The 19,461-nt window shown below is 50.7% G+C and overlaps 1 protein-coding gene across 2 annotated transcripts in view; it reads left to right on the forward strand.

Moving 5' to 3' along the window:
- Nucleotides 1-17,398, forward strand: part of JDP2 (Jun dimerization protein 2) — a 17,572-nt gene extending 174 nt beyond the window's left edge. Inside the window, exons 2-4 of one of the 2 annotated variants that reach the window (XM_042047306.1) lie at nt 10,698-10,924; nt 15,408-15,512; nt 16,345-17,398. In XM_042047306.1, the coding sequence (XP_041903240.1) occupies nt 10,724-10,924; nt 15,408-15,512; nt 16,345-16,530 (492 nt within the window). In that variant the 5' untranslated portion in view covers nt 10,698-10,723 and the 3' untranslated portion in view covers nt 16,531-17,398. Of the gene's footprint in view, nt 1-7,680; nt 10,925-15,407; nt 15,513-16,344 lie in introns of those variants that run through there. The other variant, XM_042047305.1, reaches the window with a different exon arrangement.
- Nucleotides 17,399-19,461: the final 2,063 nt, after the last annotated feature.

Raw genomic sequence — 19,461 nt, forward strand, 5'->3', positions numbered from 1 at the left:
CGGTGGGTGTGGGCGCGGGCGGGGGACGCGCCGGGCGGGCCGGGATTGCGGCAGGGGGCGGGCGGCGGCGCGGGGCTCCGCGGGGGTGGCGGATAGCGGCGACGGGGGCTGGGGTGGGGAGCGCCCGGAGGAGCATCCCGGCATCCCGCGGCAGCGGGCAGGGTGCCGCTCTCCGGGCGGTCGGGCGCATCGCAGAGATGCGGGGAGACCCTGCACGGGGGGCGGGTACAGCCGCATGGGCGGCTCAGAGCAGGGCTGCTACCCCCGCACCCGGCGACGCGCGGGGGCTGGGACTGCCTCTGGGGGTGCCTGGCTCTGGGCTGCTGCCGCACTGAGGAGCTGCGGGGCGGCGGGGGGCCCCCGCTTTCGGGCGCTCGCTGCCTCCGCTTCACCTGCCGGCCGGGTGCGCAGGTGAGGGGCGCGGGCTCCCTGCGGCTGCCGGCCCGTGCCGGGCAGGCTGGTTGTCGCCAGCCCTGTCTCCAGCCCGGGAGGCCCGGGGAAGGAAAGGGGCCCTGGAGGTGCCCCCACCGCGCGGTCCCAAGTCCGCTTTAGCAGTCAGGCATGGAGTTGAATGGAAGTTGCATTCTTTTGCACGCTCTGCTCCAGGAGGCACTTTTTTTTTTTTTTTTCCATGGAAGGGAAATAGGTTTGAGAGCAAATTGGGGGAAAGGGAGAAATACCAGGGGAGTAAGAGCCACATTATGTTTCCATTTTCCTTTAATGAAGGCCCTGTGGAGGTGTATTTGAAAACACAGGGTCTCCTATGCCTTCAAGGAGGGTGAGAACACTGTGCTGGCTGGTTCCAGGGCCATATGCAGCGTATGGTGGCCAATGAAACAGGGCCTGGCTCGTTCTCTTGCTTGTCTTGGCAGCCTGCTCCATGGCTTGCATTACCAGCCCTGGAACACAACCACTGCCAAACTGTGTGTGTGTGTGTGTGTGTGTGTTTGGACTCCGAGAGCTCAGCAGAAGCAAATGCTTCTGCAGCTCAGACCAGCATTTTTTAGCTCGTTTGGAGAAAACTTGCATAAAAAACTCTGTCTGGAGGCTCTTGACAGAGTCTGCCCTGGAAATCTGTTGGTAAAAGCTTGTGTGAGGGCATGTGGTAATGCCAGTCTTTGGAGTTTGGATTCTTAGTATGAGTCCTAGTGATTTAAAAATGCAAAAACCTGCCCATCTAGGGGATAAGTGTGTGGGTGCAGGAGCTGCCATCCATCCCATTCCTAGGTCATCCAGCGATTGGTTGCCCCTGGTCTCTGGAGTCTGGGGGATCTGCTGAGTTTGTGTGCAGGTTATTGCCTCTGCTTCCTTGTTGAGACACCTATGGATGCTTTTCCTGCATCTTCACAGTTGAGTATTTCCCTCCTTACAGGATGCAAAGGTCTCTGTGCTACATTCCTTGCCAAGGAAGAGTAAATACTCCCTCACACCTCTTGCCTCCTCCTGCTTGTGTCCAACTGCTCAAGCAGCATTGAGCATCTGCTCTGTGGTCTCCTTCTCTGTGCTAGTGTTTGCTACTTCAGCTGCATTGCCTGGGCCAGGTACTTGGCAGCATGCAATGTCTTGAGTGTGAAGCTGTAAGAGGCCCTTTTCACTGCAGTGGCTGTTTGTAATGGGCCTGGCCCCAAGAGCAAGGGAGGCAGAGCCATGGTGAGGCATGGACCCCTTGCCAGCATGCGTGTCTCCTGCAGTGCCAGTGCAGCAAGGAGGGGGCACTGCAAACCTGATGCCATCTGTCTTTGGCTGCATTTCTCTGCTTGGACTGTCCAGAGTATCCATCCAAACATTGCAGGCTATTTTAACATGCAGACAGGGAGCTGAAGGCACATAGGCCTCTCAGCTGAGCAGTGCTGTTGCAAACTAGCCAGAGCTGGTCTTTATAAGGATTAGAGGTCTTTGTGGATGACCCTGGTATTCAGGGCATAATTTTGAGGAGTTTGTAGGGGGGGTGGGGGCTCTCATCTCTGAGGCCATCCTTGGCCCCTGAGGGCAGAGCTTTGTACTGGAGCAGGATTGCCTTCTTGAAGAAGATTCTAGCCCGGACCACATGTGGTTATGGAAGGTCCTGGGTAATTTCAACAAGTCAGTTGTTAGGCTGCAGCTCAGACACTGAGGTTTTCTCAGACTAGGATATTCCTTCCTTCTCAAATCCCTTTGAGCTGCTCCAGGTACAAATAGGATAGCTTTTACCTTCCTGCTCTGTACTGCCGTCCAGTGGGTGGTGCAGCCTCAAATACTTAATTGCAATCTTAATAATACTGTGATAATTAATGGCATTTTTTTACAGTTATTGCAATTAGCTATTGCAATAGGGGAGCCTTGCTGTGGTAGGTGCTGTACAAACCCCTGCTGTCACAGGTTGCTTGCAAGTTAATCGCTGCATTGCAGTGGTGGGAGCAGTTAAACTAGACCTTTTTGCTGCCTTGTGCAGGTATGGAGGAAAATGCTCAGGGAGGAAGGACTGTGAGCTGACTGCCTTGCTAATGGCAAATGGGGATTATTTCTAAAGCTGAGGACTGGAGAACCACTATCCCCCCTCCTCATAAAAGGGATAAGAAGTCAAAGCATTAGGCAGGTGTGGAGGCCTAATGGTGGGACTCATTTGGATAAGGGGCTGCAAAATGGCATTTCTGCCAAGGAGATGCTGTCTGCTCTGGGCTGTCCCGTGTGCACAGTGTAGGAAGCTTTGAGCTTTGCTGGTGGAGAAGAGGAGGGAGGGCAGCAGGGCTCTCCGCATTCCTGTTTTTAGAAAGCTTTTCATAGCCTTCTGTCTGTGAATGACTCGGATGTTCCTTCTGCCAGCTAGATGTGCAGGACTGAGCCAGAATGTTCCCACTTGTGAAATAGGTTTATATTCCATCTCCTGAGGAACAGTTCTTCATAGCTCCTTCCTCTGTTCAGCATTGTGGCCCCCTACTCACTCTGTATACAGGCAGTGGGAGGTTACATGTATGGGTGTTCACAAACCCTGCAACTCTTCTCCCACCACATGGGGTTGCCTGTGGGAGGAAAGGAACAGCAAGAATGGCAGCTCGGAGCGTCTGTGGGAAGGGCACAGATGCATCTTTGGACCTGCAAACCTAGGACCTGGTTGTAGGAGCTGTCTCTCCCTCCTGGAATGGAAATGGAGTGTGGAGGTACTATGGTGAGTAGTGAAGTACTACAGTGTCCTGCATTCTGAGGTGGCATGCTCCACCTCAGTGCACTTGGTAGGCCATGCTGTGACCATGCCTCTAACTGGTCTTTAAACAATGGGGAATTTCTGTGATGCCATAAAACACTAAGTAATGTTAGGTGCTCGGTAAAGAGAGAGCATGCACGTTTTTTATCCCAGTGTGTCACTGCAGCTTTTCCATATGCTACAGGTGGTGGGTTCCTTGGCATTAACAGGTTCAGCAACTGAATGAATGAATACACAGTGGCTGTTGTTAAAGTCCATATTTACCAGAGCTACTGTATGGGTATCTGAAAAGACTGGTTACCCCCAAAGGGCTTGTCTGCTGGTGTGTTCTGATGTTTGGCAAATAACTTTGACACTGATCACTACAGTGCTTGGCACTGGCACTGCAAGCTACTGCTTTTAACAGTGTGGAGCAGAAGCAGCTAGACAGAAGATATGACTTGCTGTAAGGTGCTACTCAAAACCAAATACATCTAGAGCAGATAGCAGTTGTGTGGCAATGGGAGAGTATCATGTTTTAGACAGCAGAAAAAAATCTCTAATTTCATGGCAAGGTACTTGTGGCACTGGGAATATGGGGTAGTGTCTTTCTGCCTTCATCATGCTTAATGTGGTGCCCACTGGGGCCTGAACCTTGGAGTGGAAGTGGAAGAAGGTCTGTAGGCTTCAGACCATCAGCACTCTGCAGTCTTCTCAGACAGAAGAGTCCAGATGGAAAAAAACAAGTGGCTCAAAGCTTCAGAGAAGGACATAATAGCCAACTGCCCTGTCTTTGTTTAGGAAGTTACATTCTTGGGGCATGAGAAGTTGGGTATGTCAGGAAAGGGTTTTCATATAAATCATCCTTCTGCTCACAGAAGCAACTAGATGGTCAATGTATGACATACAGAGGTAACTTGATAGCCAGGAGCTAAAAAAAAAGTTTAAAAATGGCATAGTTGAATCTAAGAACTATAAGCTGGTAGTGCTGCTTCTGATCTCCAAAGCAGAATTATTATTCCCTGTTGGCCAGGAGCAGATGAAAGGCCAGTTGCTGTGACTCAGGTGCTCCAAGACAGTACATACAAATGGCAGTATTGTGTTAGGTGCTAACACACTAATAAAGACATCAAAGATTGCTTGCATGGTGGTTTACAGACTTCAGCAGTGCTCTGATGTGTCGCAGCTGACAAGCAATGGCAGGCACCCAGGCTGAGCCTGGTGAGAGAATACCAGGCAAGCATGGCCTTTATTCTGCAGGCAGCATGGAGAAGGGCTTGGAGGACACAGTATGCCTTCGTGTGGTGCTTAACATGGGCAAAAGAGAAACATGCTGGTAGGTACAGAGTGTCAGAATCTGCTGGCTGGCTATATTAGATGCTAGACTGGCTCTCTGAGCATCAGAAGCATATTTGGATCAACCATTACAGATGTCAGCACACGTAAAATAGCTTATGTTGTAAGAAACTGTGATTGTATTATAGACAGGAAAATTGAAAATAAGGCTGCAAATAGCCCTCACTCTCACCAAGGAAGCTGACACCAGAGATAAGGCAGTAATGGCAATTTAAATTGAAGTGTGACTGTCAGAGCCTGCTTTGGGATGTCATGGTCGTCTCTGCAGGATGATGCTCTTGATGCAACAGCAGCAGCTGCATTTGGTTTATAAAGAAACAAACAGTGCCTCTGGATAAGTGAGGATGCATAGGATGGTGAATACAAACTGAGGCAGTGTATGTGCAGGGAATTGAATGTATGATTTCAACACAGGTAGGCATTCCTGTGCCAGTTTTAGTCTGTGGGTAAGAATAGCAGTGAAGAGGTGGCGGGGGGGGTGTGAATACAGGCTAGCAGCTGGAGTACAAACCCCCAGGGATACCGGGTTATATGAATTATGCCTACGCACGTTAGATTTATGCTGTAACTGCTGTGCAAACAGCAGCTTCTTAAAAAAAACAAACCCAAAACCAAACAAAGAGTCCCCTGAAAAAGCAGCAGCCAAATCAGTATGGGAAGAGAAAAAAACTCAACCCATTAAAAAAAAGCCCAAGAACATGAAGATTAGAACTGCAGGAGAAAGAATAGAAGGGTATGTGGGGACAGTGCCACGGAGGAAGCTGAGCAACTGTATGGGACAGAAACAACTTAGTAAAGCTTCTTTCCCCTGGATTGTGGGTTCCAGAAGATAACAGACTCTGGCAATAGGAGAAAAATTAAGAGTAATGGGTGCTGTCTTTAAGAAATATTAAATCAACCAGTGTCACAGACTGCTGACCCTAAGGACATAACTGGGGAACAAAGCACAGAAACAGTTGAAACTGGTGAGAAAGATGCAGGAAAACCAAGGTGAGCAAAGAAAGCTGTACTGTTGTCAGCTTTTTGGGGGTGAGACTGCTGATAAAGTAACTGAGTTGACTGAAGCCACAGGAAGAATAGTGCCAAAGCAAGGATGCAAAAGTTAATGCAATAGTTAGGAGGGTTTACAGATATTTTGGCAAGAGGTCAAGTCTTATGTTAGAGTATTTTAACCAGAATAAGGGAGTGTAGAAGCAAAGCTTAGGAAATACAAACTGAATTTTGACCCATGAAATCACATGTTGACCTGATTTTTGCTGCAAAGATAGTTGTTGAAGAGAGCATTGAATGGCATAAGCTACTCATCATTGAACTGAAGTTGTAAGAAAGCCTTCTCTGTCTCCTCATTTACTCTGGAGCATCTTGATATCATGGCAAAAAAGGATGAATAGCATTGGTGTAGAAGGCAGAGTTATGGTGAATGTAAACTCAAGAAGCTGGTGTCATGCTGATCCAATGGTCATATGCAAGACTGCACATTCTCTTTTCTCACTGTGATGCTGTTGGCTTCGTTATGTGAAAAAGCATCACTGATACAATGCATACAAAAGAATTGTGTGGTTCAAATGTAGGACACCAGAAAACTAGGTTTTACTGAGGACACGACATTTCCAAGCTCATGTAAGGAGATGTTGAAAGACCACCTGGCATTGAGGGAAAAAGGCTGTGTTATTAATCAGTTTTGAAAAGAAAAAAGTCTAATAAGAATCCCAACTAAAGCACTGTGTTAGAAAGTGAAGGAATACAGAGGTGAGTTGGTTCACGTGCCTTAGAAATAGCAAATGCTGCAAGGGAATATCCAGAAAGGAATTAAGAATTGGCAAGGCACCAGCTGTATTCACCCCATCCAGCAAGATGTGGCTGTTGAAAAGGTGCAACTTAAAGGTTAAACTCAGATCCTGAACTTTAAATTTCTGCCCTACCATGTGAACATGGTACAAATATGCTGGAGCTATAGGTAGGCACGTCCATGTCTGCCAGGGCAACGGCCTTGGGAAGAAGACCAAAGTATTAAAAAGAATTCCATGCTCTGGCTTTTTTTACATGATCAAAGTACAACTTCTTACTTCTGGCACTCACCAGAAAAGAATGGGAAAATATGTGGGACTTGGGATGAAAAGAAAGTTGTCCTTACATTAGGAAGAAGCAAAGGAGTGGAAGAGACTTGGAGTTTGTTCAAGTTTAAGTCCCTCCATCAGCAGGAGTGACAGTGCCTGGGGCTGAGGGCCCTCAAGAACTGGGGAGATGATCTGTCACTGCACCCCTGCTCTGCAGAGAGGGATGGCACCTCTCCTCATTCCTTTTTATTTCCATGGTTATAGCCCTGCTGGGAATGGTGTTATGTTCCTCTCCAAGGTCTAACTCAGCTTGACTCTTGGCAGTTCTCAATGTGCTCCTGAGCTTTCTGACCCCTAAGCAAGATCCCACTTGTAGAAGACACTTTTCCCCCTCTCCACCTAGGTCTCAGCTCATCTTAATGTCCAGGTTTATGGTTTTCCAGAAGGCTTCCGGCACTTTGGTTTTATCAGCTTAAGATTTAGCTTACACTGATGCAGGTGTGATGTGGGCTTTGGCAGTGCAGTCCCTGGATCCAGGATAAATTTTTAGAGCACATTGGATACTTCACTCTGACCTGTGTTGTGTGCTACACTGGTATGGAGGCTATTTCAAGGCATATTAAGCTACCAGATCAGAGACACAGATGGAAAAGATGTGCCAAAGAAAAGTGTTTTCTCAAATCTTTATCCACTTCTCCCCAGGGACCTGCCCCCGCCTCAGGAGTGCATGGGGGAGGGTGCTGAGTGGTCAGGTTGTCCCACAGTCTGAAGAATGGATTTCTCATTGCTCCTTATTTCATAAATTGCAGTGACCCTACATTCAGTCTGCCTGAGGACCTGGACTGTCTAGTGTGGGTACTGTCAGCTGCATGTCATGATGAAAGACAATTAAGCACAACTTTTCCAGCCAGGCAAGGGAGGGGATTGTTTTGCTTTGGTCCACACTGGTGCAGCCTCACCTTGAATACTGTGAGCAGTTTTGGGCACCACAATTAAAAAAAGACATTAAGCCATTAAAGACCATCCAAAGGAGGGCCACATAAATGATGAAGGGCCTGGAGGGGAAAACTGCATGAGGAGTGGCTGAGGTCACTTGGTTTGTTCATCCTAGAGAAGAGGAGACTGAGGGGAGACCTCACTGCAGTCTACAACTACCTCAGGAGAGGCAGGTACCGATCTCTTTGCTCTTGTGACCAATGACAGGACTCAAGGAAATGGCATGAAGCTGAGTCAGGGGAGGTTTAGGTTGGATATCTGTGGGATTGCTGGTGAGGGGTGTGCAGCAGCTGGCTCAGGCTGTGCTACTGTTGGCAGGTGTCTTCCCCAGTGCCACAGCATGTCACCTTGGTGGCAGCATCAGGGAAATGGCCAGCTCTGCAGTGTGTACAGCTATCCCAAAATGGTAGACTGAATTTAACTCCACACAGCTCTGTCTTATGGCAGAGGGTCCTGGGAAGAACCTCTAGAATTGCTGCCCCTTTGCTGTGCCACCTCATTGACCCAGTGTTTTCCTGCTGGAGAGGGACAAGCTCTGAGAAAGGTGGTAGGGATTTAGCCACACTCCCTAAATAACTTGTGTCTTCCTGTCTGGAGTGCAGCCTAAGGGTGTGATGGTGCTTATTTCTGGAGGGGTGAAGCATCTTAGCCATGTGTAGGCCTGAAAGGAAGGGGGAGGGAGGTAGTGTGCAGCTTCAGAGCCTGGCTGCACTGGGCATCTCTGGACACCGTACAAGATGTTGGTGCAGATTCTGGTACAAGATGTCAGTACAAGATTCCACTGCAGGTGTGGAATTACAGTTGTTTAGTTTAGAGATCGCTGTGGAAGAATGAACGCTTTGCATCAGTTTAGGTCCTTGCAATCTCAAGGAGTTGACCTGTAGTCTTCTGAGGTCAAGTATCGTTACCAAGTATTTTCTCTTTATTTTCTGTCACCAAATGGGCAGGAGTCCATTTCATCAGGTAGTAGCACTTCTCTTGAAAAGTTACTTGTCTGTCTTTCCTGTCTTCTCCTTTTCAGGCTTTAATGACCTTATGCAGATCACCTCCCCCCAGCTTCCTCTCCCCACAGCAGTGCTCCCAGCACTGCTCAGCACCGGCTTTCTCTTCCCTTTCTGGTCTCCTAAAGGATGACTGGAGCAGAGGGCTTGATTCCTGCTTGCCACCTCTTTATGTTTTCTCTCTTGCTGCATTTGCTTTCCCTGATCTGTCTCAAGTCTTCTTGGTCACAGCTGAGCAAACCCTGCCAGGGGACATCCCATGCTGACACCTGCACCTCTTTATTGGCAGATTAGACTGTATGACAGCTCACAGCTCACTGCAGCTTGCAGGCACTCTCTGCTGCAAATCATTCTATCTGTCACAGCAATACAGCTTGCACAGCACTTGTGCTGGAAGCTTGTGGAGCTCTGCCCTTGACTAGCCTGTATGCTTGTTTTTCCTTCCCTTCTGGTTTTCCTTCCCTTCTTATCGCTGGTTCCTTCACATTAACAAATGTATTAAATAATCTCTTGGGTAAAGAGATGTGCCACTGCCAAGAAATCCTTGACTTCTCTGTTGTAATTAACCCTGTTCAGCCTTCTCCCACTGACTCCACCTGAGCAGGGTGGCTGGACCAGGCAATCTGCAGAGGTCCCTCCCAGCCTCAACTGTTCTGTGACTGTCTGATCCAGCAGTTCTATCTCCCAGGCAGCTTTACTCAAGTTTTCAGCCTGGTACTGACATAGATTTGTCACCCTGGAATGGCAAGTGCTGAGCAGCTGTGGCAGCTGGCTTGGCTGTGTGCGTGTGGGTCGGCACAGCCGTACTGCCTGGGCCAAAAGTCTGGTATTGCCTGTTGCCTGGTCTCAGCAGATGAGGGTGGATGCTTTGGAAAGAGCAGGGCAAGTGTATGTTATCTGTCATTTAATGCTCCTCCTTGCTCTGACACTTGGTGCTATGAGAGCCTCCATGAGTCCCCAGCTGTTTGTTGAATCCTGCATTGTGACTGGCTCTTGTGGTTGCAGGAAGCTGCACACTGAGATTTTGGGTCCACTCCTTTAGCCTGTTTCTTTCTCTTGACATTGCCGGTCCTTATCCCTGCTGTGTTGGTGCCTCCTGCACAGGGGCAGAATGGGGTGGATGCCTGGAGGCTCCTACAGTGTACTGGGACTTCTCTGGCTGGGCAGAGCAAGGCGAGCAGTGCATGCACACTGGGACATGTGGTTGAGTTGAAGAAGAGGGGCAAATGGCTGCTGTGTGGACAGAAGTTGACTCTGCATGTTGTAAATAGGTACATTACAGGTAATTGTGAGTGTCCCAGGCCAGTTACACAGCAGGGATGTACTTGCATTGCAGCCAACAACCATCTGCTCCCATGGCTTTTGCACTGATGTAACAGCTCCAGCTCTATGGAATTCCAGTTTTAGGTTTAATTTTATTATCTCTTTGCTGCTTGTTCTTCATATTTACTGATAACTCCCTTTCTCCTCCCTATAAATGACTCGTTGACGTTTGCCCTGATCCTATTCTCACTTTTTTTCCTTTCCCGATAGAAGATGACTTTTGAACCTTGCACCATTTCCCTTCCCCTCCAGCCTTTGTTTCCTCATGTCTGTGCTGGGAGATGTTTGTACAGTGGCAGGTTTTGTTCTTGCAGTTTTATCTGTGGTCTTTGTGTGCTGTGTCCCAGCCCTGACCATTTGTTTTGAGCATGCCCAGAACAAATCCAGCCTAGGGCATATTATGGTCCTCTTTGTGCCACTTTCTTCTTCTATGAATAATCCACACATTAATTAATCAAAACTCAGTTAGGAGCAAACCTTGATCTGCTGTACTCCAGAGAAAGGTGTCCACTGGATCACATCACTGTCATTGCAGCCAGCTCCTGTTCTTCTGGTGCTTTGCCTCTCAGGTCTCCTCCCTTCCTGATCTACACCTCTGTAGCCTATTCTTCCTAGCAGGATTCATATATTTTGGTTTCTATCATACAGATTCTACTTTTTCTCTGCCTTTGTCCTTCCTGGGGGAGAATGTCTGCCTTCCTTGATTCGAACCCCTGTAGGTGATGGGACTGTAGCATGAGTTTGGCTTGTGCTGTGTCATGAGGCCCTATAGCTGGGTTGTAATGGGATGTCTGTCTCCCCCTGCAGCCTACGAAGCGGTGTCCCCTGCTATGATGCCAGGGCAGATCCCCGACCCGTCGCTGACGGCTGGTGCGCTGCCTGGGCTTGGCCCCTTGACAGGTCTGCCTGGCACGGCCCTGACCGCCAAGGAGCTGAAGTGCGCCGACATCCGCAACATCGGGGCCATGATCTCGCCACTCCACTTCCTGGAGGTGAAGCTTGGGAAGAGACCTCAGCCTGTCAAAAGTGAGGTGAGTATTGGGGACTGCTGGCTGCAGGTGGCCCTGTAGGGCTGTTGTCTGCACTTGCCTGGGTTTCCCTCCTGCCCATGCTTGGCTGTCGTACGAGGGTGGCCAGCAGTGTGTTTTATAAGCTCCCTGTTTGGTGTTGTGCATGCACGTTGGCAGCCGCTCCACTAGCAGCCTCTTCCCCCTGCCCGACTTTCTGTCCCTGGCTGGCAGTGGTAGCCTCAGTGTCCCAGACCTGACTGGTCCATTGCAGCCATTGGCAGCCAGCTGAGCTCAAGCCCTGCCTATGGAGTGGAGTCTGATGCAGCCAACATGTCCCTAGGTTGGGACACACACCCTGAGTAGAAGTCACACAGCCTGTCACCCGTGTCAACAAACCCTTGGTGCTTCTGGCATTGGTGGTGTCTCTCCAGCAGGGATGAGGTGTGTGGACAAGTGGTGTGGAGCAGTGACTCAGCCTGTGCTGGGAGCTGCCCCTGCCCCATTGCTTGGGGTGTGCCCTGGCTTCACCTCGAGTTTCCTGGGATGGGGAAGCTGGGTAGTTTCTACTTGGTACCACAGGCTGCCATGTCAGGAGCAGGCTGAAGGGACTAGGGAGATGCTTGGACAGTGTTTCCCTTGTATGGCTGTCCCATGTGTTGGTTGTCCAGTCTTTGACTGGCTGTACTGGTGGTGAGTGTTTACACCTCCTACTGCCTGCAGATGGAGCTGGGAACCCACCATTTCAGAGGTCCCACGTTGGTGAGGGTAGTGGCTGCTGTTAGAAGGTCCAATAAACAGCCTTCTGAACAGAGCATTTGCCCCTGCGTGAGGTTACCTTGGATGCCTTATGAGGATGGAGTGATGTGTGTTCTCTGGAAGCATGAGCAAGGAGGTGCTAGATGATGTGAAAAGCTGCCTGTGATGAGCTGTGAGCTGAAGGGGGTAAAATAGCAGTTCCAGAGAGCAACCTGCTCTCCAAATGGTGCTGGCACTTGATTTAGCCCAATTCTTTTGGCAGAAGCTCAGCAGCAGCCAGGTCCAGAGCATCCCTGTTCTTTCCCCCCAGCCACTTGAGGTGGACTCCTGCAGGTAGAACTGGTATGATGTAGTCCATTTGATCACCTTGCACAGGAGCTCTGTGCCCAAGAGAGTGTCCAGTCAGCTTGTGCAGCCTGGAGGTCACCTGGGAAGGACTGGGCAGCTCTGCAATGGCAGGAGCTGAGGCTAGGATAGTGTGGGAGGCCATCGTAAGGCCCTGGGGGATGCTAATTGCTTTGGTCCCTCTATGGGCAAAGCAGTCACGGATTTGCAGCTGAAGCCAAATTCTTTTCCAAGCTCTTGGGCTGGGTATTATGCAGCAAATGGGCTGCAGTGCCTGCCTTGCTTCATGGGTTGGGGAGGAAAGAGGGTGACTCTGTGGCTATGCTGTCTTCCCGGGCACAGCTCCTTTCCTGGGGCATCTCGAACACCTCTGAGCTGGCCCTGCAACAGCTGCTTTTGCTTTTTGTGGGCATGGGTATGTGATGTCACTGGCATCTGTATAACAGGGACTGGGCAGTTCTGCCCCACAGCAGGTACTGGAATTGCTGAGTGTCCTCTGAGCCAGCTGCTGAGGCACCCTGTGCAGGAAAGATAAGATAAAACCCACTGGCAGCCCCTGCACAGCTACCTTCCATGCAGCTGGTTCCTCCCCTGCATGGCCTGTGAAGCTGAAGAGTTGAAGACAGCAAATGGAGCTGCCCTTGGCAAGGCTTTGCAGCAAAGGCCTGAGGGAGCTGAAGCAGTAGCTGCTTATCCCATGAGTAGCCAAGAAGCTGCCCACGCATGGTTTTGCAATGCAGCCTGCAGCTGCTTTCCTCTTGCAGGGAGCTGGAGCCCAGGAATGCTGGGTGCCAGCGTGCCACTCTGTGTGGCTGCTTCATGAGCCTGGGAAAGGCAGCTCTCTCTGCTCTGCTGGGGGCACCAGCATCTCCTGGCATTGGGGTGTTTGTGCCTGGGGGCACACACAAAACCCACCCAGTATCCACCCATCTCTTCAGGTTGATGGACAGCCCCACTGGGCAAGCTGTTCTCCTCTTGGACAGGTGTGGACAGGTGCTGCTGGGCTCCTCCACCACTGAATCCCACCTGGGGTGCTTCCTCTGGGACTGAGCCCTGCCCCTCAGGCAGATGATCGTCTCATTCTCTGAGGCTGCTGACTGAAACAGTTCAGGAGGCATCCCCAGACCTTCTACGCACAGGGATCCCCTGGAGATCAGCTGCTGAGACATGCTATTGGGTGATACATCATCACTGTCCCTTGTGCCTCTGAATAACATCCTAACCCTCAGCACCAGAGCCATGTCACCTTTTTGAACTGAAATCAAGCAGAAGCAGATGGGGAAAACCTGCTTTCTTGAAGAAGAGAACTTCTGTACCCTGAGAATTTGTGGATTCCCCATACCTGGAAGTGTTCAAGACCAGTCTGGATGGGGCTTTCAGCAACTGCTCTACTGGAAGGTGTACCTGCCTGTGGCACAGGGGTTGGAACTAGGTGATCTAGGTCTCTTCCAACCCAAATGTTTCTATATTTCTATGAAACTACAAGAGCTGTGGTCAAAAAGCAGAGCCAAGAATTCAAGCTGCTTCTATCTGTGCTGAGCCACCTTCCTGGAGCATCTGTACTCCACCTAAAGGACACAGACCTCTGCTGGGCCCTCAGTGGGGTGGAGGCAGGGTCAGAAACAGGTCAGTTATTCTGTAATTCTGGTTGAATGGACCAACATGGCATGGAAATGTCAGGTAGTTCCCAGGGCTGGTGCAGTTGCTGGTTGCTCTTCCAGTTCCTGTTACACCCAAGATGTACTTTTGAAGCCAAGTTTGGGGGTGTTTTTTGAGCTTTGGAGCTGTGAGCACGTTACCTCTCTGCACCCTCCTAGTAATCCTTGAACTAAAATGCCAAGAAGCTGTCTTAGGAGTGGATGGGTGGTTGCTAAATGTGCAGAGTGGAATTGCATCTACCCTGATGTCCACCTCCTCTTAATTTCTGTCAGGAAGCTTTGTAAGAGCTGGCAGCAGAATGTAGAGTTAGAGCCCTCCAGATTACTTCTGCTAACCTGTCACATCTAAGTTGTGTGGATGCAGTGTGAGCTGTCCATTTCTGACTGGATGTGGGGGTATCAGTGCAGTTCTGATCCTAGTTCTCCCAAGTGTGGTACATTGGTGCCCCATAATACTGCCTTGGCAAAGGAATGGTGGCAGCCTGGCTTTATGGAAGTCTGTGCATAGCTTGTGCTGGCTTTGCTTAATATTTTATCCCCAGCTAAAATAGCAGCTTTGGTGTAATGCTTGGAAAATAAGGTAGAGAAGATGCAAAACCATTAGTGTTATAAAGCTCAGACACTGCCTTCTACAGCATGCTATGTGCTGTGTACTGGACATGCAGCTTGCTTAAGCTACCCCTTCACCCTACCTTTGCTGAGTCCATGTTCTGTCCAGTCCTTGTGCATCACATTGGGATGTTTTGGTTAGTGGGTTTTGGACTTGGTGACTGTTAGCAGTGTGCATGGTTTAGTGTGGATGATGGCACCTGCAGCCTTCATTCCCATCGGGCACTACTGGTGCGCCTGCATGTGGGGTGATCTTGTGGCCATCAGGTATCAGTCAATAGGAATGAGGCAGTTCAGTCTGACACCTCAAATTTCAGAGACCCAGGCAAAATGTGGATGAATGCACTGGGCACCTTTTCTTCTCTATCCATATTACAAAGTATAACCTGATTTCACAGGGCTTTCCAACCCTCAGATTTTTCTTGAAGGAGCTAGTTTGGGTTCTTGGATGTAGGCATGCCATAGGCCATTAATACAGGCTTTGTAGCATATGTCCATAAATACTTTGATTATGGGTTTCTAACCCATAGGGCCTATTGGCCTGGCCTGTGTGGTCTGAGTCAAAGAGCACAGAGAACTGAGTCATGGCGAACAGTGCAGGTACTGCTGTGTCCTGCTTCCTTACAGGGGATGCAGGACCTGTCCCCATCTTACTGTGGTGGCCCTGTGACTCAGTGCTGAAGCTGCAGCAGACAGGTATTGGAATGGGGTGGGCCCAGCTGGGGTATCTTCTGTGTTTTTCTGACTCTTGTCCTTGGCTGTGTGTGATGCTTTCAATGTCTGTGCTCACAGAGCTGAGCCTGTAGATGTCTGTGTGACAAACTGCCAATGTTTCTGGGAGGGGGCTCAATTCTCCATCTCTGCCCTCTCTCAGGGAGGGAGCAGCCCTGTGAAGGCTTGTCTGTCCCCTACCAGCCATGTCCTCAGCTGGGGGTACAGGTCTCTCTCTCTGTGTTCCCACAAAGTGGAGTTAGAGGCTGTAGCAGCAGCACACCTGGTTCCAGTGAGGATTAAGTCATGTTGCTGGTGGCCCATGACTGGGTGACTGCCACATTGCCCTGCCACATGCTCACCCCTACCTCCTGCCCCGACCCACACCTGCTGGCTCTGATCTGGGTTTCTTTGTCTCGTTGTAGCTGGATGAGGAAGAAGAGAGGAGGAAAAGGCGCCGGGAGAAAAACAAAGTAGCAGCAGCACGATGTCGTAACAAGAAGAAGGAGAGGACAGAGTTCCTGCAGCGGGTGGGTGCCCAATCTGTCCCAGGGCACAGCAGGGACTTCCCTAGAATGGTACTCCAGTTGCAGGCAACATTGCCTCCTGAACTGCCCCTCTGTGTCCCCTTGCTCCAGTGCCCATATCTGGGAAAATACAGCCCCCCCTTTTCATGAGGCTGTGAAGGTGGTGGCCATGTACATGCCCAGGCAGAGCTTACCCATCATACCAGGGCTGGAGAGGGCTGGAGGAGGGCTCTGGGCTTGCGGTGAGAGAGGAATGATAATGGCTCTGCCTCAGTGCTGGAGCAGGAGCACCCCTATGAGTGTGGCACAGGACAGGGGCTGCCAGTGTGCTGGCCCCTTGACCTAAGTCCTAAAGATTTTCCCACTCAGAGGCCTGATGCTCACTCACCTGTGACCCCAAGGCCGAGAAACTGTCACAGCCGTTTTTCTGCAAACAGTGGAGAGACATGGGCAGATGACACAGCATGAGACAGAGAGTCATTTCACAAGGGCAGCTCCTTACAGATGGTGCAGGTGAAAACGTAAACATGGGTTTGTTCCCAAGCACCTTACCAGACCACAGAAAGCAGCCAGGCAGAGGTTTTGCTGGGGTACAGCAGACACCTGCCCCAGGTGGTGGCTGTTATTTCCCTGTGATGGCACTAAGTAGCACAAGGCAGCAGGGCTGGGGATGAACAGTCTGGAGGGATGTGGTGTCTTGTCAGGTCTTCAGTCTGCTCCCCTGCTGCAGGGGCTGAGGGACAGCACTGGGCAGAGGTGGCCTGTTGGCCAAATTGTTTCTTGTATCTTGTCCTGCTAGATAAAGTCACATGAGGTTGTGTTCCTGTCCTGCTAGGAGTCTGAGCGTCTAGAGCTCATGAATGCTGAGCTGAAGGCCCAGATAGAAGAGCTGAAACAGGAGAGGCAGCAGCTCATCCTGATGCTGAACCGGCACCGTCCCACCTGCATCGTGCGGACAGACAGCATCAAGACGCCCGAGAGCGAAGCCAACCCACTGCTGGAGCAGCTAGAGAAGAAGTGAAGGTGGCACTGGGCCAGGAGGAGGAGACAGTCGTGCAGGGTCTTCCAGGGTCTCTAATGTATGTACTGTATGAAGAATTGTGCACCCAGGCCTGGTGCAGCCTGGACCCAGTGGGCTTCCTTGGGAACTGTGGACCAAACATGGGAACAGAGAAGATCAGGAACCTGCCAACCATGTACTCTGAGGCTGAACCTGGGAGCAGGGCTGGTGGTGCCAGTGAGGGCAGCCTCCCTGTGATACCTCATCACAGCCCTTCAGCCTGCTCTCAGCTCTGGGACCCACGATGGCACAGCATGTCCTGCAAGGACTACGCAGCCCGTGGGTAGTGGGGCTGCAAGCTGAGGAGCGGCAGCTGTGCAGTGCCCACCAGCACCCTGCCCAGAGGCTGCTGCCGCTCCTGGCGCACGCTCCGGAGGGAAACCCAAACCCAAGACCCACAAACACTTGATGCAGCCCCATCTGGTGGGCAGGCCTGTCGGGGCTCGGTGGCGCAGGCGCCCCCCACAAGCACACTCAGTATAATGTTTACAGCCCAGCTGTCCGTGCCGGCCGTGCTTTTGAATGCACATTTTTACACTTTTTTAAAGTATTTTTTACAAATTTTTTATACAGTGATCTCTATATGGATTTATATAATCACTAGATGTGATCCCATAGAAATGTACGTTATAATGGTCTGTTTGTTACAAACACATACGCCACAGTTATCTCCATTGTGTTACTTGTCTGGTAGCATCCAGCTCCTTTCCTGGCATGCTGGGAAGGGGGTCCAAGCTGCTCTCTGCAGTGGTGTTGCTACCCTCTCCATCCATGTATGTCCTTCATAATATTCAGTTCTGTATCTCTCAGTAAATGTTACCTTTGCGTATGCTGTCCTCCTGTAGCTCTGTTTGGGTCAGCACTGTGGCAGCATCTGCCAGGGCTGAACAGGCCAGGTGCGTTCCTGGCTGAGTGGGACAGTGGAGCGGATCCCAGAGCTGGTTTTGGTGGTTGTGTTAGCAGCTGTGGGCTGGGAGAAGTCACCCTAGAAAAGCTGGGAACCTTGGAGGCAGCTCTGACTATTGTCAAGCAAGAAGTAGCTCAATGCTGCACAAAAGAGGATAGGCAGGCATGGCTTGCCAGTTGGAAAGGCAGAGGGAGACCATCTCATCCTTAACTGGTCCTTCTTGTTTCAGTCCCAAATACAGCAGTTTGAGCTCATTTCAGCTATGAGAAAAAAGACAGGGAAGCTATCATGATGTCCTTGTGCTGGTGATCCTTTTGTGTGCCTTTGTGCTTCCTTCTGCCCAGGCTGTGGAGTTCGTGGCTCAGATCTGACCTATTCCTCAGCTGCTGTCAGGAGCCAATCTTCATTCTTTGAAAAATGTGATACCTCTGCCTTTCATCCAACTGCTGAGAGGATGCAGAGCACGTGCTGGGCCTCCTTATCTCATCTCATCTCTTTCTTTCCCTCTGCAAAGTGTACATGGTAATAAATTTCCTCTTTGGTGGTCAGTGGGAGCTCCCTGTGGATACCAGATGATCCAGGCATCTTGTCTACAGACATCTTGTGCTTTTTTTCTCACCTGGAGAGCCTGTGTGCTCATCTCCATTCAGGAGGCCTCTCGCTCACCTGCTACACGCCTTCCAGCAGCACTGGCAGTGCTGTGGATGCAGGCGATGGCCTTTCTCTGGTGAATAGCCACATTGCAGTAAACATTTCTGTTAGGAAAACAGCTGGCTTGGAAGACAAATAAAAGGTGCCCTTTGAAACCAAATGTGCTAGAAGCAGCTAGCAAAGGCAGCAGCAGAAGAGTGATGTATCTACATCAGTTTAATGCTCAGCTATTCCAGCCAAGGCTTGGGCAGGAGCTGAATCCTAGCAGTGCCCAGGGGCTGGAATGAGACTATCTTCAATGTCCTTCCTAACCCAAACCATTCCCTGATTCTATCTGCTGTATTCCAGTCAGTACCAAGGCATTTGACACTCAAACTTTAGGGCATTTTTTTTCAGGTGACTTGGTTGGGCTGTGACACAATGAAGTTAAAGCAGAGGATTTGGGCCTCTTCCCCTTTAAGCCACAGCCTCTGAGTGTTGAATGGAAAACGTTCAATCTCTGTGCAGCGAGCTATACTGCAAAGCCCTCCTGGTTTCTGTAGGAGACAGGCTCTTTGATGTTCTTGACTCTGGTACCATCTGTCCTCTTAAAGCCCAGCCCCCACCTTCTCAGAATTAAAAATTTGCAGTGAAACAAGTGCTCCACTGGACAGACTTGTAAATTACAGTGACATCTCCTGGGCATGGGCAGGAGCAGAGGGCAGATGCCAGGCACAGCCTGTGTTACCGCATGCTGGAACATGCTCCTAAACCTAAAAAACAGTGGTTGTACCTGTGGCAGTGTCCTTGCACTTGGGTCCACTTCATGCACGGACTGGTAATGTGGATTTGCTTGGAAAAGTCAATCAACAGGTCTCAAAGGCCAGGAAGCCACCTCCTGGCCATCCCACACCACTCCATCCTGGGTTAGGTGCAGTGTAGACCACTGCTGGACCAGAGCTGAAGGGAACTCATACTTCTGGGACAGGGCTCAGTGCCGGTAGTGCCGGAGCCGATAGCCTAGCAGTTGTGGGGCAGCTGCCAGCCCCATGTCTCCAGTCCAGCCAGATGTTGGGCTGCATCCCTCATCCTGGTGGGCGCACAGAGATGCACACATGGATCCCTCCCGTGGATGGCTGTAGCTGGTTGTAGAGCCGCGTTTGCAGGCCCTGGGCGCAGGAGCCCTGAGGACGGCAGTCGCTGCTGGCACACAGCTCTAGTCCGGCTCACTGGCTGCTCCAGCCTGAGGTTCTCCCGTGCTCACCCAAACCCGCACACGAGGTGTCTGGAGCCGGGCGCAGGAGCCCGTCGGCGGGCGGGATGCGGCAGTGCGCGGGCACCGGGCTGCGGAGGCC

Source organism: Corvus kubaryi, unplaced genomic scaffold (genome assembly GCF_017639235.1).
Source record: "Corvus kubaryi isolate FWS band 111438036 unplaced genomic scaffold, C.kubaryi_AGA036_p1.0 66, whole genome shotgun sequence".
Taxonomy (NCBI): Eukaryota; Metazoa; Chordata; class Aves; order Passeriformes; family Corvidae; genus Corvus; species Corvus kubaryi.